The 22,812-nt window shown below is 53.4% G+C and overlaps 1 protein-coding gene across 1 annotated transcript in view; it reads right to left on the bottom strand.

Annotated features, from left to right (window-relative positions):
• Nucleotides 1–3,576: 3,576 nt before the first annotated feature.
• The window catches only part of SLIT1 (slit guidance ligand 1), a 150,893-nt gene continuing 131,657 nt past the window's right edge, over nt 3,577–22,812 (bottom strand). Inside the window, exons 26-37 of the mRNA XM_016164202.2 lie at nt 19,098–19,261; nt 17,124–17,248; nt 16,751–16,848; nt 13,398–13,537; nt 13,145–13,238; nt 10,505–10,642; nt 8,939–9,176; nt 7,191–7,321; nt 6,585–6,739; nt 5,240–5,528; nt 4,699–4,910; nt 3,577–3,923 (exon numbers count right to left, since the gene is read on the bottom strand). Coding sequence (XP_016019688.2) covers nt 3,685–3,923; nt 4,699–4,910; nt 5,240–5,528; nt 6,585–6,739; nt 7,191–7,321; nt 8,939–9,176; nt 10,505–10,642; nt 13,145–13,238; nt 13,398–13,537; nt 16,751–16,848; nt 17,124–17,248; nt 19,098–19,261 — 2,023 coding nt within the window. The 3' untranslated portion in view covers nt 3,577–3,684. The remainder of the gene's footprint in view (nt 3,924–4,698; nt 4,911–5,239; nt 5,529–6,584; nt 6,740–7,190; nt 7,322–8,938; nt 9,177–10,504; nt 10,643–13,144; nt 13,239–13,397; nt 13,538–16,750; nt 16,849–17,123; nt 17,249–19,097; nt 19,262–22,812) is intronic.

The following is a 22,812-nucleotide window of genomic DNA, read 5'->3' on the forward strand; positions in this document are numbered from 1 at the left end:
GTTTTCTGTGATGTACCTGGTTCATTACATTTCCTCCAAAATCCCTAATTGCCTTAAAAGCACTGCAGTTCCTATCCCTGCCTGCTTTCAAGGTGACCACGTGCTGCAAAGTGCAGCTTGTACAACTATCATCTCAGCCCGATCTTCTAGTGGGAAATCAGCCTGTGGTGCTGGCATCAGAGGGAGGCCAGCTGGGGTGTCTTGGCTCAGGGGCCGGGCCTCCCTTAGGTGTTCATCCTACAAAACTCTTGTATGCAATAGTGCATGGAGTCTGAAGTCGTACCAGAACCACTGTAGAAGTACGTTCACATCCTTTCTCCACCGACTCCCTGAGAACCGCTGTTCTGACGACAGGCAGGTTAACCTTACGAGACAGCCTGAGAAGCCTCACTGCGTTTCTCATCTGTTATCCTGACGCTCTGAATCCTTCGGAGCCAGATTAAATATGGATGTGGCTCTATACGCAAACTTACAGAACGTGGGTGTAAGAGCAGACACTTGAGGGGAGACGAGGACGAGCACCCTCCCGGATCTCCGTGTGTGCCGTGCAGTGCCAGGCTCTGTCCTCACACGGATGCCCCCCGCCCCCCGGGGAGCTATGACCGGGACATCCCCCAGACCTTCCCTTCTTTCTGCATTAGGAACGGACTTCTTCGCCACTTCAGGAAGACCAGAGAGTTCCAAGGGCAGATGTCCCACACGTGCTGCATCTGGGTGCCATCCCTGGATGGTGGCTGGTGTGTGGGCCACCCAAGAACCCGGGGAAGATACACATCGGAAGCCCTGGCTCGTCCTCAGTGCAGAAAAAGAGACCAACGAGGCAGAACCTGAGTGAATCAATGTCATGTTCACATGGAAGACAACAGACAATATCCAACATGTCCTAAAACAACACTTCTAGGCAAAGGGTAAGTGTGTCTCCCTCACAGACCTGATCTAAATCGGTCTCTCTAAAGAGTGACCCAAATGAGGCTACAGAAATCCCCAGAATGTCACAACCACAGAACATCTGAAAATCAAACGAGACACTGGATGTTGACTTTAACATATAAAAATACTATAACAAAATGAAATACAAATATATATTAGAATCTGTTAAGTATTCTGTATAAAGAGATACTTTCGTGGTTAAGCTAACAGCAGGCAAAGAGGAGACAAAGTCCGGCCTTTTCCATCTCCGTCCAGCTTCACAGGGAGCCCGGGCCGCTGCTGCCGGAGGTGCTGCCAGAGCAGCCACACCCTCAGGACTCGCCTGCCTGTGTCTCTTCAGTGCGTGTTTAATGGAAACAGCCAATGGCGACATCAAAGTGAACGGAAGGTCTTCACCAAAGGGGTGGCAAGGTGTGGTGATGACTTCTCAAACAGATGATTTCACAGTAGCCTACTGGGACTCAGCAGGGCCAAACGTGAACAGGCAAGATGAGCAGGGATCCAGGTCCTCAGCAACTTGCAGGTTGGTGGCTAAGTTGAGGAAAAGTTGGTCCTGGGGCACTTGGCTGCCTTGGGCCCGAGCGAGAGTGTGGAGCTGGGCTGGGACACGGGGCATTGTGGAGGGGCAAGCGGGGTCAGGGTGCTGCCTGTGAGCACCCCATCCTCTGCCCTCCTTACCCTGCAGCCCTGGGGCTGCAGGACTCGAGGCAGCCATCGCCTGTCTGTAGGCGCCCTTTCCATTTTCTGCAAAGTCGAGAGGCCCCTTCCAGTCAGGGCCCCTCAAGCCCAGGGAGCTGCTTCTCCAGAGCAATGGGGAATGGTGGTGGCCAGGGGAAGGGACATTTCTCAGGGTTGGTGGGTCCCAGAACACCTCTTCCATGGAAGGGCAAACTAGCAGCACTCGAGCCTTCCTGCCTGTCCAGCCTGGTGCTAGCTGCTGTCCAGGGTCCCTCAGTGGCCCAAAAACTCCAGGTAAGAGAGGGATGCTATGCAGCGAGGTCCAGGCTGCCGTCCACAGGGGGCAAGGGCACTGTGGCCTTGCCCAGAGCGACGGGAAAGGAGCCGATTCAGCCAGGAGGGCACCTCCCCAGGATGATAGGGCAGGTCCCTCTTCTCATTACAGGGGTCCCAGGACACAAACTCACTGGCCTGAGTCCCGGCATAGGGGACATGCCAGGGTCCGAGTCGCAGGAGGCTCCAGCCCTCTACTACTCAGCAGCAAGGGCTCCCCGTGCCACCACGGTGGCTGAGAACACAGGCGCAATGCCATCCCAACCCCACCCAACACTCCCCCAACCCTGCCTTCTGTCTGCAGATGGAAGGAGCCAAAAAAGGGGTGTGCTCAGCCTGCTTGCCCACCAGTATCCCCCATGGGCACACTCCTGGGGAGACATCTGGGACAGGAGAGTGTGACCTGTCTTTTAGCCAGCTCACTAGTTAAACTCAAAGATAATCTTTCTACTTTTTCATTCCGCATGGAAGAAAAGCATCTGTGGTTGCACAGTCGTGTGTTCGGCGACTCTTCAAACACCGAGTCCTTCCTTGCAAACGCCCAGGGTGAGCAACTCCAGCCGGGGGCCGTGTCTGCGGTTGGAGCCGTCGCTTGGCTCCAGGCTTCCTGGTCACTCCCGTGATGCGCTGTGATCAGCTGGCATCTGTCCGTGACAGCAGAACACCCACAGTACCCGGCCCCAGTCAGGCACGTAAACACTTGTTGATGTGATTAATGAACATAGATCCAGCTCCCGCAGCCTCCCTCCTGGAGCCACGGTGGGAGGGTGTCCACTGCCTCAGTCACCCCACCTCCCCATTTGACAGCTGAGGAGGCCGGGCCCACGGGGAAGGAGTTTGCCCAGAGCGACAGAGCCAGCAGAGGTTTCTGATGCTCAGACCATGGTTCCCCACTGGTCTGCAGCACGAGGGGCCCGGAAACCTGTCTCCTCAGGAGGAGCTCTCACCCTGGCCCTGGCCCTGGCCCTTCTGCTCCTGCCAGAGGCTTGCCAGCAGCTTAGGGCTGGTTGGTGGCAGAACCAATGCCCCTTTGGTGGCTAGTGTCTGGAGGTGGTGATATTTATCTAGCTGGAAACAAGAACCCCCCATCCTCTTTGGCGGGGTCCCCGCCCCCAAGCAGTCCCGGTGACCATTTCCTCCACATGAGGTCTGGTCTGAGGATCCACCTCCAGCCCCAGTGTTGTTCCCGAGGGAGAAGTGGCTGTGCTGCCAATCAGCCCAGGAGCAAGTGTCAGTCCCTTCCTGGCCAGCAGGAGGGGGCCCTTCCCCGCTGCAGCCTGGCCTACTGCCTGAAGGCGCTGGCCGGCAGGAGTTGAGAGCCAGGCTGGCTCCCCCAGGGGAGGCTGAGAGTCATTCAAGGTTATTTGCAGGGGGCAGGGGGCTCTGGGGCCAGCATGGACCTCAGACAAGAGAGAAAGGTTGGTTTGGGAAGGGTCTAGTCCCTTCTTCAGTCCCAGGTAGTAGGCAAGGAGGGAGTGTCACCATTCTGCACTTCTTGGCCTGACCTCACGCAAACATTCATTCAACAAATATTTATTAAGCGCCTATTTGTGCAAGGCACTTCCGGAGAGAGTGGTCTGCACCCAGGCCTCCCCCGCCTTCTCGGCCCCCAGCTGTGAGCGGTATGCTCTAGAAAGGCTGCCCCGGTCCCAGGAGCCACCCTGGTGATGGCCCAACCCCAGCCCAGGTCTCCCCGTGGCCGCGCCCCTCACCAGCCCTCGCCCTCCCTGCTGGCACTGGGCGCTATGCGCAGAGGGCACAGCCACACTTGGTGGGCTTCTCCACCTCCTCGGCAAAGGAGGTCCCGTCGCTGCACTCGAAGGTGAACTTCCTCCGCTTCAGCCGCAGGCCCTGGCAGCAGCCCTGGCCCGGGCACAAGCCCCGGCACTCCACCCACGACAGTGGGCGCGTGGTCTGGCAGATGGCATAGCCCCTCTGGACCTGGTGAAAGTCCCGGACAGGGTCCCCCCGGCACTCGGACTCTAGATGGGACAGACACCAAGACAAAGCCTCAGGGCATACCCATGGGTCAGCGCTGCCCGGGGCAGCAGGAGGAGGTGGGAGGGGGAGAGGGGAGAGGAGAGGCAGCCTCCTGGAACGGGGTCCTCTAGCTCTTGGACCCCACTTCATCCCCAGCATCCTCCCTGCCCGACATGCACATGCACAGGCTTCCTCCTAGGCCCACAGGGAGGTCAGGGGGGAAAGAAGACTTTCTAGCTGCCAGGGCCCCACAGGACAGATGGGCTGCAGGCTTGGGTGGGCTCCCTGTAGCTAGAGGAGTTGAGTTCTGGATTTTCAAGGCTTCCGCCTGCCCCCCTCGGCAGTCCCTATTCCAGCAGAAGCATCTTGGTCACGTGGACCAGGGAGGGCCTGAGAAGGAGCCTGCAACCCTCAGACCTCCTGCTGCTCCCTGGTCCCAAGGTGGTAGGGCCAAGATGCAGAGGTTTGGGCAGGAGTTGTTACCCCGATGGCCTCTTCTGCAAGGAGGGACCCCAGCCAGAAGGGCACCTAACCCGAAAGGCGGGGCGGCAAGGAAAGCTGAGCCAGGGAGAGACGAGGCCCTGTCTGGGACTGGGACTCAGCCTAGAGGGCGGGGGACGGGGCGGGAGGTGCTGAAGCCCAGCAGCGGCCTAAGCTGCAGGAATGGGGCAGGGTCTCGAGGGGCTGCCGAGGCGGGGAGGGAGAGAACACCACGTCGCTAAAGCCAGCTGTGGGGAGGGACCCTGGAGGGGGCACGTCAGGAGGGGGGCCCCTGACCTTGCTCGCAAAGGTCGCCCGAAAAGCCAGGGTCACACACGCAGTGTGCCCCCGCGGTGGCCAAGGCCTGGCAGTGGCCGCGCAGGCACCGCAGGCCCCCGCACGGGTCTGCAGGCGCCCCGGCCTGGCTGCACAGGGCCCCCGAGTACCCATCCTGGCACTGGCAGCTGTAGGAAAGAGCGTCGAGGGGCACACACTTCCCGTGGACACACCTGGAGGAGACAGAGAAAAAGCCCTGTGAGGACAGGCCAGGGCCGAGCCAAGGCCCCCACCCGAGGGTGCCCCGCATTCCCAGCCTTAGCATCATGGGGTGGTATCCTGTTCCCGAGACTGAAACACGGGGGCAAACTGTGAGTCTGTGCTTGTCCCCAGGGATCCTTCCTCTTAATAAAAACTGAAAACCAGGAAAAATAATAATAAAACCCTGCATCAGGCCACATAGTCCTATTTGGAGGTTTTAAAAGTAGCGTTTGCTCACTACAGGGAAGAGGAATTGCAGGGAAGGGAAGGGAGCCGGCAGGTGGGCGGGGCCTGCGCTCACTTGTGGCCATGGCAGGGGCCATCAGCTGGCTGGTCGCAGTGCAGGCCCCCCCAGCCAGCCTCACAATGGCACACAGGCCCCGGGGTGGCGTTGGGCTGGCAGATGCCATGCAGGCAGTAGAGCTTCCGGCAGGGCTCGCAGCCTGGCACCACGCCTGGCTTCATCCTCGTCTTGGTGAAGTCCTGCAGCTCGTTGTTGATGTACAGGTTTCGGATGCAACCATGGAAGCTGGTGCCATTGAGGATCTGCCACAGGCGGAAGGCAGCCGAGTTCACGTCCACCGGCATCCCTGGGGCGGCGGGGAGGGGAGCAGAGCTGGGCTGAGTCAGGCTCGGTCTGGGCCCGGCACCCACCGCTGAGGACTGTGGGGCATCTCCACAGTGTTCCCTCTTGCCCTCGACCTCTGTCCTTCTGTCTCTGCAACCCTGGGTCAAGGTCCTCTGCTACCTTGGAGGGTCCAGACTCCTTTCCCAGAAGGAATGGAAAAGCTGCTTCCTCCGTGCTCAGAACCCAGAGTGCCGGGCCTGGCGGCAGCCAGTTCACAAGTGAGACTCTGGGTGTTAAGTCTGGCCGCCCTCACCCTTCTTTCCCTCTGGAATTCCAGCTTTTATCTCCAGATGGAGGAAAGGACTGGAGCCTAGAACTCAGGTGTATGGCACTTTGTCACCTGCTTTTGTGGTCACCACTTCCCAGCAACTCTCCGAGGTAGGAGTCACTAAACCCCACTGGATGCTCAGTGCTCAGTGACTTGTCCAAAATTGCACAACTAGTAAACAGCAGAGCTAGGTTTAGAGCTTGGGTTCTCCATCCCCCATATCTGCTGCAGGTTGTGGAAAGGGCCATTGAGCTGCAACGTCTGTAAGGCCAGCTGGGTGGTCCCCAGCTAATGCAGGGACTCCATGCCTGGGTCTACTACAGCAGCTCTGGGCCTCTGAGGACCCCAAGACTGGGGATGAACCCTGAACAACTGACAAACCCCTTCTGATCCAAAACCAAAAGGTAAGTTGCCCACAGTGCAGAGGGTAGCTGGGAAAATCCCAGCTCTCACCTCACCCCCACCCCCCCAACCCTGTAAGGCCAGGCCTCAGGCCCAACTCAGTCACTTATCTTATTCATTAGTCTGGCCTGAGTGGGCAGCAGCCTGATTGCAGACAGGGAAGAACAATCCACCAGTGGTTTGGCCATTCACTAGGACCCTCTCCCACACCTGGAATGTACCCCACAATTCAATGGCCATGCTACCAGCTCTCCTGGTAAGTTGCAGGCCAGAGAACAACAGAGGCCCCACCTGGAATGGCTGTCACCATCACCTGATGGAAAGGCTTGGGGCAGGGCAGGTCCTCACCTCCCACATAGAGGGGGGCCTCGCTGTTTAGTGTGTAGTGCTTGCCGAAGTTGTCCATGGTCATGGGACTGCCGCCATCGATGGAGAGATTCACCATCTGGTCAAAGGTTACCAGCTCAACAGTGTGGAACTGCCCATCATTGATCGTCTCAGCACTGGAAGAAGATGGGGTGCCCCCACCCCAGGGAATGGGCTTCAGTTTGGCCCATCCCTATCTGGACACTTTCCCAGAAAGGCCACTGGTCCAGCAGCTGCTTCGCAGGGGATCACATCTATTAGGGTGGGGACTGTGGGGACTCGGTGGCCTATGGCCTAGTCCTTCCTGCTCCCTTTCTCGGGACTCCCTGGAGAAAGTTTGGGGCAGGTCTTTCCATCTTAATCAGTCTCTCCCTCCCCACTGAGGAACCCCCTGTGAGGCGGTGGTGAGATGGGGAAGGGCGGGACCACTGCCCAGGCCTCAGAGAGCCTCAGCCCCAAGCTGGGCTGCACTCAGTGATTCGAATGCCTGTTCCACTCAGGCAGCTCAGGTTCTGGTGGTCCCCCAAATGATCTGCTCTTGGCCCAGGAGATGCCTGAGAGTGGCTGGTGGACATGAGGAAGCTCTACCTGTAGATGGCAGAGCTGGGGTAGCTGCCCGGGTCGTAGCTGACACGCACATGGCCCTGGTACAGCTCCACCGCGATGTGGTCATTGTCCCCATTGTACAGCAGGATCCCGTTGTCCTCTGCCGTAGAGACCTGATAGGAAGTGGCACTTTCTCTTCCACCCCGTCCCATGCAGCAGCAGCACAGGCTGGGAGGTAGAACCGATGGAGGACCCACAATGGGAAGAGAGGTCCTGTGTGCACAACGGTCCTCCACTGCCTGCCCAGATGACATGCCCTCCAGGGAGTGCTGACAGAGGCTGGAGGCTCCTGGTTCAAATCCTATCCAGAGACAGTGTGGTCTGGGCCAGGCAGCAGAGGGCAGATGGGCCAGCTGAGGCCTAAAAACCGTGTGCCAACAGGGTTACATAAGAGCCCTTCAGCCCACCTACCCGGGGAGGAGAAGAGTAAAACTGGCTGTGGGGCAGCCCACCCTGTGGACCTCAGGGAGCTGCCGTGGAGCCAGGGTGGGACCTACAGAGAGGACAACTTCAGGAAGGCTCTCAGGAAGGCCAGTGCCACCCACACCTAGAAGGAGCCACTCAGGAGTTAGGGCCTGTCACTGCAGCTGCACGAGCAGCTGACGTTGTGCCCTGGGCAGCAGACCCCTCTGTGATGCTGCTGGAGCCATGCTCCTTTCTTTCCTGCCAGCCCCTCTCCCCCACCCCCCTTTCTTCTGGCAAAGACGTTGCCCCTGGTCTATAGAGGGAGCACATGGCCTAGGCTAGGCCAGTCACAGCAGCCCATCTCCTTGGACTTGGTGGTTGGTTCGGGGATGGGCATGTGGCTGAAGGCAGCCAATCAGAGGTCTTTTCTGAGATTATCAACTAGGGCAAGCGAGAAAGAGTCAACAATGGAAATAGTGGGGAAAACTGAGCCTCTTTAAGGACGTTCCCGAGGCAATGGTGGGAAATGTTTTGGGTTAGTTTTCTTTTGGGGAGCAGGTAGGCTAGCTGTGGTCTTGCTGTGTGGACCATGCCAGTGGACAGGATTTGGGAGAAGTGATAAAGGGGAGGAGAGCAGAGTGAGCGTGTTTGAGAGGCGGAAGTGTTCTGAGAAAAAGGAGGAGAGGGGGACAAAAACGCAGGAAGCAAAATTTTGGGAAAAGAGAGAGGTGACTAAAGAGAAATTTTAACTATTTTAGCATGTGGTGGGCAACACACTCTCCTCCTCTCTTCCTACCCAAGAAGTATTCGGCAGAATCTCTATCTTATTCACCCATGTTATGGAGGTGGGGCTTGCTTTGATCCCCTCAACGTGATGTCCTGAGATGGAATCTAGACATGAAACCACAAAATAAATAAGGGGCCGCAGGGATTTCTGGTTAAAGACTTAAGGCCAGAGCTAGTGCTGCCCATGTTGCAGCCACGTGGAGAAAGCCTATCTGCCGCATTGGAGGCTGAAGCCAAGGAGTATTTGAGACAAGAGATAGCAGGAGAAGATCCTGGTAAGTTTGTTTTTCTGGATCCAATCACTCACAAGACCATCTCCACGCCTGCCCTTCTCTGAGACTGATTTTGTGACCCGGTAACATGTCCAGTTATGCTTAAACTAGTATGATCTGAGATAGTGACACCCACACCCAGAGAGCTGTGACCAACCCAGGGGTCTCCCTGCTGTCCTGGGCAGGGATGAGTCTTGATGCGCTGACCTGAGACCAAGGTCCCCCGCTGTCTGACCCCCTTCGGTGACTGGCGCCCTGGGCACACACCTGCAGCGTGATGTTGGCCCGTGGCCAGTTCTGCAGGTCAGTGAACTGCAGATAAGTGTCCCGATCCACGAAGTTGACACTGAGCAACTTCTCACACTCGGGGCCGCCGAAGCCCGGGAGGCACTGGCACACGGGACGGCTGCCCTGGTCCACACAGTTGCCTCCGTTCTGGCACTCGGTCCCCTCACACGGGTTCCTGGGGGCAGGCGGGCGGGGAGGGGTCTCACAGAGCTGCCCACTGAGAATGAAAGGACACAGGTCAGACGGGGCAGGGTGAGGGGGCCAGGAGTCATCTTCTTCCCCCCACGTCCTGAAGATGAACTCATTGAACTTCTTGGGAAACTGGGTCCTTAAGGCGAAAGAAGATGCTCCTAATGAACACTTTTCCTGAGAGAACTAAGAACCAGAAGGATCCTGAGAGACAAGTGCAGACCCTGGACCAGCAGCATCAATGTTACCTGGACACTTGTCAGAAATAGAGAATCTATTGAATCTCATTTTTAACAAGATGCCAGGTGAGTCATGTGCACATTAAAGTTTAAGAATCACTCACCGCTCTTGTCCCATTTTACAAAAATCAAAACTGAAACTGAAGACAAGTAAAAGAGAGAAGACTTGTATTACTAAAGTAAAGAAATAAAAGAGGAGACATTACTACCAACGGGTGGTTCTGACATATGCTACACCAGTCTGCAGCATCAGTATTCACAATAGCCAAAATATGGAAACAACTCTAATGTCTATCAATAAATGAATGGATGAACAAATGTGATATATCCACACAATGGAATATTTGTGAGCCATAAAAAGGAATGAAGTTCTGATACACGATACCACATAGATGAACCCTGAAAACATGAGTCTAAGTGAAAGCCAGTTACAAAGGACCACAGATTGTATGCTTCCATTTATATAAAATATCCAGAATAAGCAAATCTATAGACACAGATATTAGTATATTAGTAGCTTTCTAGAGCTGGGAAGGAGGCAAGTTAGGGTGACAGAGAAGAAGTATGGAATTTCTTTCTGGAGTAATGAAACTGTTCCGAAATTGATTGTGGTAATGGATGCACAACTTAAGGTATATACTAAAAGCCACTGAATTATATATTCGAACTAGGTGAATTGTATGGTATATAAATTATATCTCAATAAAACTTTTAAAAAAAAAAAAAGACCTAAGCAGAGCATGGAGGGTAGGTAACCAGAAGGAGGGCAGGTGCTCTCCTCTCCCGACCTCCCGGGAGAGCCAGGATAAGGAAGTAAATGACCCTTGTGGCAGGATGTGTACTCAGAGGTGCCCTGGGCAGGCACTGCCCACTAAGCTGGACCCGCCTCTCACTCCCTTCACTAAATAGGTCGTGGACCCTCTGCCTATGCTCAGAGAGGTTAAAAAACTTTCCCAAGGCCACACAGCTGTGACAGGCATAGCCACAGTCAAAACACCAGGATGAAATTCCCGGGCTATGACCCTTATTCCCTCCCACTAGCCTGGGGGCTCCTGCCAGCCCAGAGGCTGACAGCTAGGAGGAGTCAGTCCCTCAAGGTACACCTGGGGCTGCTCACCTGTAGCCCTCGGCACAGAGGCAGGAGTAGCTGTTGACTTCATCCACACACTGGGCGCCATTCTGGCAGCGGTGATCTCTGCAGTCATCCCGGTTCTCACTGCAGTTGTCACCTGCGTAACCTGGTGTGCACTCACACCTGGGGACAGGCAGGAGGTGGCGGGCAGTCAGCCAGGAAGCCGTGGGGCACAGGAGCTGTGTTTGTGACAGGGAACCTCAAGGCCTCATGGGTCTCTGGGGTTTCCCAGGGGCTCAGAGCCCTCAATATAAAGATGTCACCAGCCTATCCTGGGACACTTTTCTGGGACAAGAGAGTTTGTGTGGGCGTGGGTGCGCTCTGGGCTGGGAGTGTGGACACCAGTGGCAGGAGGAGGTGGGAATTCGTCAGGGACCCAGACTCGGCCACCAGCAGTACATCCAGCGCCAAAGTTCAGCCCCTTCCTGACCTGCCCGGCTGCTCTCCCGCACACAGCCCTGGGTCACGAGGCTCATCCATGCCTCTTCCCCAGCCTTCCCACCTCCACCAGCACAGCCTCCTGGCCCCAGGAGGGCTAGTGCTTGCCTCTCTGTGAGCCCCCAGCTTCCCAGCTCATACTGTGCCTCAGTGCTCACCTGCAAATCCGTTTCGACCAACCATCAAATGTAGGGCACATGCCTCCACCCCCTCACCGCCTTGCAGGATGCTCACTGTGCTGCCACATCGGATCCACCTTGTGGTCAGACCTGTCTCTACTGGCAGCAACCTCCACCCCACCGGCACTTCCCTGCCTTGACACCGGTTGATTCTGGAATACCCTCTTCCCTGCCTTGGTCCAGCTGCGCCAAGACCTCAACTCCTCTGTGAAGCCTCTGGTGAACACTCTAGCCATCCCTGAGCAAACCCTTCGAAACTGCAAACTGCAAATTGCAAACTCCGCAACCTGCCAGGTAGGTGCTCTTGCCTGGATTTTTTTTTCTCATTCCCAGTGTTCTGCAACTGTAATAAATACCTTTCTATCCCCCCCCCCCCCCCCGCTACACACACACCCTGAAACCAGTTTCATGCTATCATACTTACCCTTACTATGTAAAATGGCATGAAGCTCTCTGATATTTTATTTTTTAATGCTAATCTTTTTTTTTTTTTAATGCTAATTTTGACCTACCCAATTGAATATAAGACACTATTGGGTTTTGGGTGGCAGTCTGAAGTGTTTCAGTAGCTAAGCCACCACCCGCTCCTCATTTTCATTCATTCACTCCTGCATGCATTCTTCATTCATTCATTTAATGAATGTGCTGAATACCCGCTGGGTTCCAGGTCCAGTCCCAGGCATAGCTGAGTGTCTGTCAGTATCATCTTTCTCCCAAGACCGGAAGTTGAGAGAACATGCAGCCTGCCCCACCGTGTGCTCACCTTGGATGTGCGGGACAACCACAGCACCGTGTGTGGGACAGTGGGCAGCCCCGCTTTATCCCACCTCCGGAGGCCTGACCCCTCTGAAGAGCGGGCGTGCCGCATGATCCGCCGCTGCCCTTTGGTCTGACGTGCCAACCCCACGTGGCAGCTCACCCAGGAGGGCAGTGTCTGTCTACCATTTGGACAGTCTCCCAGGTAGCCCCCCAATCTCGAATCCAGGACTCGATCATCCCCCGGCCCTCCTTCTGCCCATGGGCCTCAGGCGGCCCCTGCTGGATCAAAGGCTCCCTGGTGACTCCACGCCCTGACCAAGCCCGAGTGGCTGGGATTGCATCCCTCAGCCACAGACCTCAAGGAGCAGTGCCCTGACCCCCCGTGCTGCCCTGTCCGGTGGGACAGGGGTCCCGGAAATGACATTATGTTTCAAAACTGCAGATGGGAGCGACATTAAAACGCCATGACCTTCGTCTCGCAGCCTTCAGGTGACAAAGCACTTTCACACATGCCAGGAACAACCATGGTGACAACAGTCAAGGACCCCTTATGCAAACTTCCTAGGGCCAGATAATTTTCAGAATTCAGAATTTTGCAGGTTTTGGAAAAATAATACCTGTGCCCCAAACTGTATATCATGTAATAGGCCAGCGGGATCTGGGGCCGTCTCTTTGTCCAACCTGTTCATATCTCTGCAGCAAGATTACATATATTCGTATATAAACTATCCCCATAACTATGGATAAATAGTGCCTGGAAGCAGCCCCAAATCCATGCAGGTCAGCCTTTATCACCAAATACGTTCAGGTTAGATCCAATGATGCTATCAAGCCGGCTTTTGGTTTTCAGAGTTTTAGGGATTTTGTAACTGAGGATGACAAATCGTGACTCTGGAATGATAATAGCTATTTATGGAGCATTTATCAGATGTCAGACATGGGCCTAAGTGCTTTCCATACATTTGTTTGTCCCATCCTTACAACCACCCCAGGAAGAAGTTTCTAAAGAGTCTAGTTTGCAGATGAGAAAACTGAGGCTCAGTGGTCAAGCCATCCATTCAGCCCTCAGGTCTGTCTGGCCAAAAAGCTGTCCCCATGACCCCGCTTCATACTGACTTGCAGGAGCCCTGCACGGCTGAGACCCAGCCCACTGGACAGGCGAGGAAATAGGGTGGGAAGGAGGAGGGGTGGAGGGGAGGAGACCTGGCAGCCGCTCCCTTCCCTGGCTCTGGAAATGGGCAACACTGACCTGGGCCCATCCGGGGTGCCCACGCACCGGCCGTCGTGCTGACACGGGTTCAAATCTGGCGAACAGAAGTCCACCAGCTGCTCGCAGGCCCTTCCTGGGGAAAGAACGAGGTAGAGGCAGGAAAGAAGCTGCCCCCACCGTGCTCCTGGTGCTTGACCCAGCAGAAACCTCTTGCAGACACTGAAGCAGGGCCCCAGCCCTCTGCCCACAGGAACGGGCCCTCACCTCCCCGCAGACATCAAATCCCGCATACCCGCATACTGCAGGGGGCACTGGCAGGTGTAGTTGCCCACGCCATCCACACAGATGCCCCCATTGGCACATGCGTGCTCCACACAGTCGTCTGTGTTCACCCGACAGGTTGGTCCTTCAAAGCCAGTGGGACAAGAACACCTGTAGAGGCAGAGGAGGAGCAGGGCAGGTGCCCCCATGGCCAGGGTAGCAGCCTTCCTGAGATACTGGTGGAAGCCTGTGGCCACTGGTCAATATCATCAACCAGAGTTTTGGTTCCTACTTCGGGCAAGGCCCTTGCTAGATGCTAGGTTAGAGGTGAACAAGACGACTTGCCCCAGACAGTCGAGTGGGAGAGACAATGTGGAGACAGGTGACCAGAGGAGAGGCAGAAAGTATCAGGATGGTGCAGTACTGAGGCCAGAGAGGGTGGACAAAGGGGCAGAGGACACCTAGCTCTTCCCTGTGGGGAGCGTTCAAGGCAGGCTTCCTGGAGGAGGTGATGAGTTAGTCAAGGACCCTCACAGGGGAGAGCAGGAAGGGGAGGTAAGACAGTGGGGGCAGAGGCATGGGCAAAAGCCTGGAGGAGACCTGTGGATGGAGTCCTCTGGGAGGAGGTGTCTTACTCATCCAGATAGGCCAGGCCTTTGGGAGCACTACCTTCAGGGATCAGGTGAGAATGGGGCTGGGGATGGGGGGTGGTAAGCAAGGGCAGGTTGTGGAGAGCCCTGGAGATCAGTGATTTTCAAACCAGGCACACCTTCCCCTGGGGTACCTGGGGTTTTCCAAGGGGTATGTGAGTCAGGGAAGTCTGAGAAATTAATTTCCAGACCAAGTTCTGCAAACTCTTCTCTAGACCGACCTGCCCCAGAACTCCAGAAAGGCATACACACCTCTCCAGCCCAAGTCCAAGGTGGGACATACCTGGGGCCTAAAATCCTCAGACCCAAATAAAGGGACAGTAACGAATATTGATCTTTTGAAAGTGAATGAAAAAATGTTTTTCGCAAATCAAGAGGTTTCCAGTTCCCCGTGTTAAAAATAATCGAAGAAAGACTTCATGAAATTGTCAGCTGATAGAGCATTAAAACTAATTTTTGATGACAGATCACTGTGGAGTTTTTGGCACATAAACTCAGAAGAGTTTCAAAGACTTCAATGATATGGCTACACTCCTAATTCTATCGGTTTATTTATGTGAACAAACTTTTCCAGCATTTATAGCTATATATACGTGTACATATATATGTAGGCTGCTGAATCCTTTCTCATTCTGTAAGATTCGCTCATGGACACATGAACCAACTAAGAGAATTATTAAAAAGCTCTATCTATCTCTAAGAGATGGTCTAATAAAATTTTGCTTTTATGTGTACTAATTATCAATCAAATGTAATAATATTCTGATCAAGTGTATATTATTAATTATCATGACAACTCAGTACAAAAGAAACTTTTAATCAGAGGCTTATGGTCACAAAAAAATAAGAAAAAAACTTTAAATTTATATAACCACATTGGTGGCAGAGAAATACAGCAGGGCACTCAAGAAAAGACTAGCATGAAGACATCGCACTGGATGGAAAACGGGGGGAGGGGAGCACGGGAGGAGAATGGAAATGCTCGTTCAGGAAGAGAAAAGAATGAGGTAAAGCTTCCAGCTGTGGAAGAGGAGCTCGTTTGCGTAATTTTTAAACGGTATCAATTTGCCGTGCTATTCAGATTCCATTGAGAATGATAAAAGAGTGATTTAAAGAGTGATAATTTTATTTTTAAATGTTAATAATATTTGCACTATCTCGACAATTACCTTCTTTGCAACAAAAAAAAATTAAACTTACAATGAAAAATTCTGTCACTCTTAGAATGTGTGAGGGGGTATGTAGTTTTAACATTTTGTTTGGGGGGGGTATATGAACAAAAAGGTTGGAAGCCCACCATTGCAGGGTATGTATGTCCTAGAGTTTAATTTTCCCCCATGAAGACTGGTGGGGGACAGCAGAGGGGTCTCAAGCAGGCTGAGAGATTAGCTTTGTATTTCAGAAAGTCCCAGGAGATTGGGGGGAATAACTGAGGAGGCCCTTGTAAGCCTCAGGGTTGAGGGGTAACTCAGGAAGCCGCCCACCTCTTTTCTACATATAGAGCCCACCTGATGGCCCCCAACCTGTATGGCTGCAAAGTATGAAAGGGGCTGCCCCCAGCTGCGCTCCCTCTCTGCCCAGCAGTGGGAGTTTCTGGGGGTGTCCTCTTAGCCCCCAACTCTCCACAGACACGTCCCCCAACCAAGGACTCCAGGGAATGAGCACGGGGCTTTGCTGAAGCTGTTGCATAAGCCCAGAGGAGAACAAAGCCTATCTTAAGTACACCGTTTCCAAGGTGACAATGGGCCGGGCGGCCATTTAGTGTTTTCTTTTCTAATACCCAGTAATTCGGGTTTACAAAGACAGGTTTGACCATTTCTGCCAGGAGGTGCAACATCATTTTCTGAAGAGCCAGTTTGTTTGGCAATTTATTTTCACCAACTAAATACTAAGCACTTCTCAGAAAAGCTCTGGACCTGGGAGAGCTCTGGGAATTGGGGGGGCTCATTGAGGGGTCCTGGGGGAAGCAGGGTCAGTGTGGGGCTTGTGTGGTGACGTCCACACTGGGAGGACTTGAGTGACGTGTCGTGAGGGTCAGCCCTTCGCTGAGCAGTGGGAGACTGGCTACCCCCCTGTGTGACCAGGGTGCCCCACGAGATGATGGGGGTGGGGCCGGGGTGGGTGGTGGGGGAAAAGGCCCCGGAGGGTGTGACCAGGACTTGTTCCCACCTCTGGGTAGGCCTCCCCACCCTTGTCTCGGGGGATTTGGGTGGTGGCTTGACAGGAAGGAGCTGGCTAAGGGCCCTGCCTGCCAGCAGCACTGGTACAACGAGCAGACATTTGGCTTTGATTAGAGGCCTCAGGTTAGTGGACGTTATAAGGGTTTAAAATGCCCCCAAAATGTCCCTTGACACTGCCCCTGCTTACGCCCTTGGCCATGGAGTCTGAGTGCCATCGGAAGACCCTCGTGGCACCTGGCAAGAGTAGGAAGAGGGGCAGGAGTGGGCGGCTCAGCTCCAAGCCCAGCCCCACCCTGCCTGCGGAGTGACTGGCTCCCCCTGATGCCTCTGTTTTCACTGCCCCTGGACCACAGGGGCTCGGCACAAGTGGGTGTGGAGAGGCCTCTGGGGACGGTCTGCTGCCTCTGAGCCCATCCCCCTTCCCCCCCAGAGCACGAGGCAGGGTGGTGGTGGTGGAGCTGACCCTCCATTTGGAGGAAGAGGGCACTGAGGCTTGCGTGCTGGCCCCCATCAGCACCCCGCCCGCCAGGTTCCAGCCCCTTGAGGCAACTCACGTGAAGCCGGCATCTTCGCCTTCCTGTGTGTGGCAGGTCCCGCCGTTTCCACAGGGGCCGCTGGAACAGCTGTCTAGGGATACCTCGCAGTCTCGGCCCTAGGGACGGAGTGATAGGGACCCCAGAGAGACCCAGGGGTTAGTGTGAGCCAACAGACAGCCAGCCCCCTCAGTCGCTTGGCTTGTCTGTCCCAGGTGTCATTTGCTCATTTATTCATATGTTGGGTCATTGATTAAACATTCACGCAAGCGCCTGCTCTGGGCCAGGCCCTGCTCTCAGGCACTGCGGGCAGAGTGGGGAACAAGACTGACCCAGTCCTGCCCTATGGCACTCTCAAGCAGCCCTCTTCCTCCCCATCTCAGCCTCCACTCACCTTATAGCCAGTGGGGCAGGCACACCTGTACACCTCGAGGGGGTCATTATGACAGGTGCCCTGGTTTTGGCACGGGCTGGACAAGCAGGGATCACACTTGGCCTGAACAGCCAGGGTGGGGGGACCTGAGGCAAGCGGGGGAGTTAGTGTAAGGAGGAGGGTGCTGGGTAAGGAGCCCCTTACCTCCCCACCCCCAGCATCCCAGCTCTTCAGAAACAGGTGATGGGAAGCTCTCTCCCCAAGACCTTTGCCGCTCCCTGTATTTCCTCTGGGTCACGTTCACCCTCCTTTCACAGTCCGCCTCTGCAGCCTCCAGAACATACTCTGTAAAATGGGGTTAATAACAGCCCTTGCCCCACGGAGCTGTAGGAACTAAATTTGCTAATCTGCAAAAAGCGCTTCATGGGCTGGAGCTGGCACGTCAGGAGCCTGCCACTTGGCATTCAGGGCAGGGCCATCGGTGTGAGAGCACTTAAGTCAGCTGACCTTTTCTTGGTCCCCTCACACCCTTCTGAGGCAACTACCCCCAGCCGTCATCTGCTGATCAGGATGACGAGGGTGGCCACCTTGGCAGAGAAAAGACTCAGCTCTGTGAGGAGGCTGCACTTAGGAGGAAAAGATCTATTGGTCTTGAAGCTGTTTCTCTCCACGGTCGAACGGAGAAGGACCCTGTCCTGTCGCCTCTATGGCTATAAGCATGACCTTCTCCAGCCCCTCCAGGACTCACTGGTGGCCCTTCCCTGAACTTGGAGGTGGACACGGAGCTGGCAGCTAAGCTCCCTAGGCACCTCCTTTGGGGGACATTTGGGCCTCACAAGAATAAACAGTGAGAACAGCCAGCTAACTCAGCTTTCCACTTAAGACTCCTTACGTGGAGAAATATCAGTGCTGCTGAAGAGGCATGAGCATCAATAGAAACAGAAACACTTTCTGGTAACAACTGAAACGAAGTGTGAGGGGATATCTTGGGTACAGGTGGATTCTGCTTCTTGATCCGGGTGCTGGTTACTTGGGTGTGTTCAGTTTATGAAAATTCAGAGAGCCATTCACTTATAATCAGTGTACTTTTCTATTATTTGTGTTGCATTTTAATAAAAAGTTTTTAAAAATATCTCACCAGTACCAATCTCACCTGATTAAATGAATCCTGAGCAAATGCTCCAACCTAAATTGTTGAAATAGCCAACAGCCGACGGCTGAGCCGCAGATCGGGCCCCTCTGAACTGTTGTCCCTGTGACAGGATGCTGCACCCGGGGTGGCCCAGGGCTCCTCATTAACCTATGGCTGTCGGTTTCATTTCCGATGGTGGTCTATGAGCTTGTCGAGGCCAGCGGCCGGGCCCCTCAGCCTCCAGTGCACTCCTCCAGCTGTCCCCCAGCACACAAAGCTGGGCCTGGGGCAGCCGCTCAGACACCTTCCTCTGCTCAGCAGGACTCCTGGGGTTTGGGCTGTCAGTCAATCAGTCCCGGAACAAGCATTTATAGATGCCCAGGGCAAGCTGCCTTCAGAGCAAACTACAAACCTCCGACCACGCTCAGGCCCTGTATTTCTGCAAATGTCAGGAGACCTGCAGCTGGGTCCCGTGGCTCGGGGATTTAAGCTAATTGCTGAGCACAATTCCACCAAAGGGAGGCCTGAGTGCTTGCACTGCTGAGAGGCTCGGAGCTTCCAGCGATGCTGCTGCTATTTTTATTTTCCTTATATAACCCCAGGGAAGGATTAAAGCTTTTACAGCTTGAGATTTTCTGCCTGCCTTTTTTCATTCATGTTATGTCAAGACTAGAAGGCAGCCGTGCTAACACGCCGCAGGTGCTTCATTCCTACACCTGACCCCCCACCCAGCTGGTCACCACAGGGGCACAGGAGCATCTGGAAGGCCCAGCCAGGGTCGGGCAGGTCTTGTGGCCACCAGCAGTGGGAGGTGGGAACACAGCCCAGTACCCGCCACCCCTCTCTCACGCTCTTGGGCTCACCTTGGCATTCGAACTTCTTGGCAGGCGTGGTAAGGAGCAGCTTGCCCTCCATGTCTGGGGGCCCAGCACAGCGGGCAATACCTGGCTCCTTGTAGCCTGTCTTCACCCAGCTGGACAGCCAGCGGAGGTGGCAGTCACAGTACAGAGGATTGGCACCAATGGCCCTGGGTCAGAGAACAGAGAGAAGCAGGCATTGCAGCTTCATGGGGTCCTTCGCCACCGGGCACCTAGGGGCTGGCAAAAACCCTAACAGACCCCATTTCAAGAGCGTGTCCTGTGGTTTCAAGCACAGTTTCAGGCCCTTCATATGTGTTACCTTACTTAGTCCTCATCACACCCTACTATCCCCGCTTTACACACTGAAACTGAGGCTCAAAAAGATGAAGGCATTTGCCTAAGATGACACGGACAAAGGAGGGAGGTGGGATTTGAACTCACGCTGTTGAGGCCAGGGCCTGTGAACTCATTACCCACAGTGCATAGGGGAGAAAGGAACCAACACCTTACCTCTGCGGTGGACCAGCTGCTTTTCCCATGGTCGTGCATCTAACCCTCTCATTAGCTCCACAATGTACGTTTCTCTCTCTCTCTCTCTCTCTCTCTCTCTGTCTCTCTCTCTCTCTCTCTCTCTCTCTCTCTCTCTCTCTCTCTCTCTCTCTCTCTCTCTCTCTCTCCCTCCCTTTCTCTCTGTCTCTCTGTCTCTCTCTCTAAGATGTGGGAACTGAGCCCCATGTGGAATAAGTAATTTCCCTGAGGTCACACAACTAGTGAAGGCCTGTCCCTGGGTCCAGACCCAGAGCTGTCTGATTCTGAAGCCCATACCCTCCAATTTTTCTTTCTCACTTTTAATTAAACAAGGAGCACATAAATGCATTCTCATTATAAAGCACCTTCAAACATCGCAGACCAAGGTCTTCCCCTCACACAACATTGTGAAGGTACTAAATGCCACCAAATGGCACACATAAAAATGGTTCATTTTACATTACATGAATTCTACCTCGATTTTTTTAAAAGGCACATTCCTATGTCACTGATGGGAATGCAAAATGGGATAATGCCGATGGAGGGGAATTTTATGGCTTCTGTCAAATTACCAGTGCAGTTGCTTTTGACCTAGCAATTCCGTTTCCGGGAGTTTATCTCACGGATATACCTGCAGAAGCGCAAAAAGACATCCGTGCTATCATATTGATGGCAGCACTGTTTGTCATCGGAATACTGGAAGCCCCCAGTGTTCACCAATGGGGAGGGGTTAACTAAATTACGATGCAAACATGCTACAAAGAAGAAGCCTACACCTACTACAACTGCCAACCACAGAAGGACATGGTCACCACGCTTTGGTGTGTGGCCTTCCAGTCTTTCCGCGTATTTACGTGTACGGTTCTTCCTCACAAATCAAGTCCATCCACTACACATCATTACTGAGCAGCTTGCTTTTTGTCACTAAACAACCCGTCTTGGAGATCTTTCCAGAGCAGCATCCATGGATCTGCCTCACTTTGTCAAACTGCTCCATGGCATCCCAAAGAACGGGTGCCTCATAGGTTACTGAGCGACTTCCCTGTCGCCAGACAGTCCTCTCGTTTCCAATGGCAGTCAACATTCTTGCACATGCCTCTTTGTGAGGTGTGGGCGTTTCTCTAGAACAGATACCTAGACGTGGGGTTCAGGTTGTAGAGCAAGCACATGTAAAAGAATGTGAACAGCTGCCATGCAAAAAAGGTTGTATGGACTTACACTCGCCAGCAGTGTAAGGCCACGCCTGCTCCCTCCCATCCCCACCCCGGCACTGGACACATCCAGCCTCTTAATGTTTTATCAATCCAATGCGCAAGCTCATAATCTCCTAAACCACAGTGAGAGACTTAGAGATGAACGAGACATGGATTTGAGGGCGTGAACGGGGCAGAGTTCATTGATCCAACAACTAGAAGAGTCAGAGCTCCGTGCCTGACCTTCTTTTATATTATTTTGAATAACATTATTTTGAAAATGCAAGGCCGTATAAGGTGCATGAGAATGAGCGTGTTTGTTAAGCAACCCATGGATGCACTGCCATTTTCCACCTGTTTCTGGACAATTAAGAGGACGTGGTTCCCCTTGAGAGGTGTGCAGTCTGACGAAGGCAGCAGCAACTCTGAGCAGGAATTCCCCAAAATAGCACAGCCGACGACTGTGCGATCCTATAAAGCGGGCTGAACAAGATTTGGACTCCGGCCCCAGCGCAGCTGCTCACTGCCCGGGTGACCCTGAGCGGCTCACTTTACATCTCTGGGGCTCACTTTATGACTCAATGAAGAGCCTGCAATCTGGGGTGAAGAAGGGGAGACAAGCACATTTAACTTAAAACGAGCGCTGAGGGAATAATTCAGCTTGGAAAAGAAAGCCAGTCCAACCTCGACACGTACTTAAGATTTTTCTGTCCTGACTTGCTGACAGCATCCCTCCCGGCTAATGGGACAGGAGACGCTTTCCTCTTGCCACTGAAGAGAACCAGGGTTTCTCACAGGTAGAGGGAGCCAGTCAGATGCTTTGAATCTTTGAAGCTCAGTGTGTTAAAATAATAACAACAACAACAAGTGTGAGTTAATGTAATTATGTTATTCATATAATAAATACAGAATTTATTTTAAAATATTTTTTTGTAGTACACTGCAGGAGTGTGGTCTGGTAATGAGCCTGAGTTTAAAGTTTATTATGAGAATGGCTGCTTTTTTCAGTCCTGTAGCTCACTTACAGAAAACACCGAAAAGACTAAATCTGTGGCCATTGTGAACGTGGAGGCCCTTGACATGTTGTAGGACCATCCCGATTCCCAAATCCTACATATATTCACCCGTAAATGGCAGCAAAGTTGCACCTCAAACGTAAGTGTCTCTTTCCGACTCTTAATATAAAAAAGAAATAAAGAATAATGAAAACCGCCAAAGTCAATAAAAAGCTATTCAAAACTCTTAAATTCTGGCTTGACTGTTATGGTTTCCTTGTTTCTATATAGAGTGGACTCTGAGCCACACCCGAACTCAATATTTCAAGCTTTAATTTATCCAAAGGCCGAGTTCTTGTGGCTATTTCAGTAGTACTAGTAGTTCACGTTTACCTGGGGACCATTTTTCCAACAAAAACTGCTGTTGGAGAGTGGAGAGCCACAGGGCCGTGGTGGGGACGGTAGCCAGGTCACTTGTCAGATCAAAAGGACTGTGGGTTCAGTGCCCAACAAAAGTATAAATAACTCAGTGTTGTTGACCTTCGGCGAGACAGCAGATATTAGGTGTGTTCGTGCCAAGACCCTGCCGACCTTCTATTAATGTGACCGGGACCAAATAGCTTTCCTGTGGCTGTTTCAGAGGCGCCAACTGTAGAATTTAGCATGTACGAAAACTTCAAAACCTCCTTCGCCTGAGCTATACCTCCTCTGCCCATCCTCCTCCCAGGCAATTTATTCAAGTGCATCACTGTCCGCTTCTAGTGGACTGAAGCTTCTTAAGAGCAGGAACCACAAAATCACCCACTAGGCCTGACAGTGACGGGCAACTGTAAACGTTTGCTGAACGAATGAATGCCTGCTCCAGAGTGCCAGAAATGCAAACCTCAGTGTGAAAGCAAAGGACATTCAAAAAGAGAAGAATCACCTATCGCCCATAAAATGTAACTAAATTATCATGCATTCCCTTCCAGTTCTTGTGTTCATACATGTCCATCTTTGAAA

This window comes from Rousettus aegyptiacus, unplaced genomic scaffold, assembly GCF_014176215.1.
Source record: "Rousettus aegyptiacus isolate mRouAeg1 unplaced genomic scaffold, mRouAeg1.p scaffold_m13_p_6, whole genome shotgun sequence".
Lineage (NCBI taxonomy): Eukaryota > Metazoa > Chordata > Mammalia > Chiroptera > Pteropodidae > Rousettus > Rousettus aegyptiacus.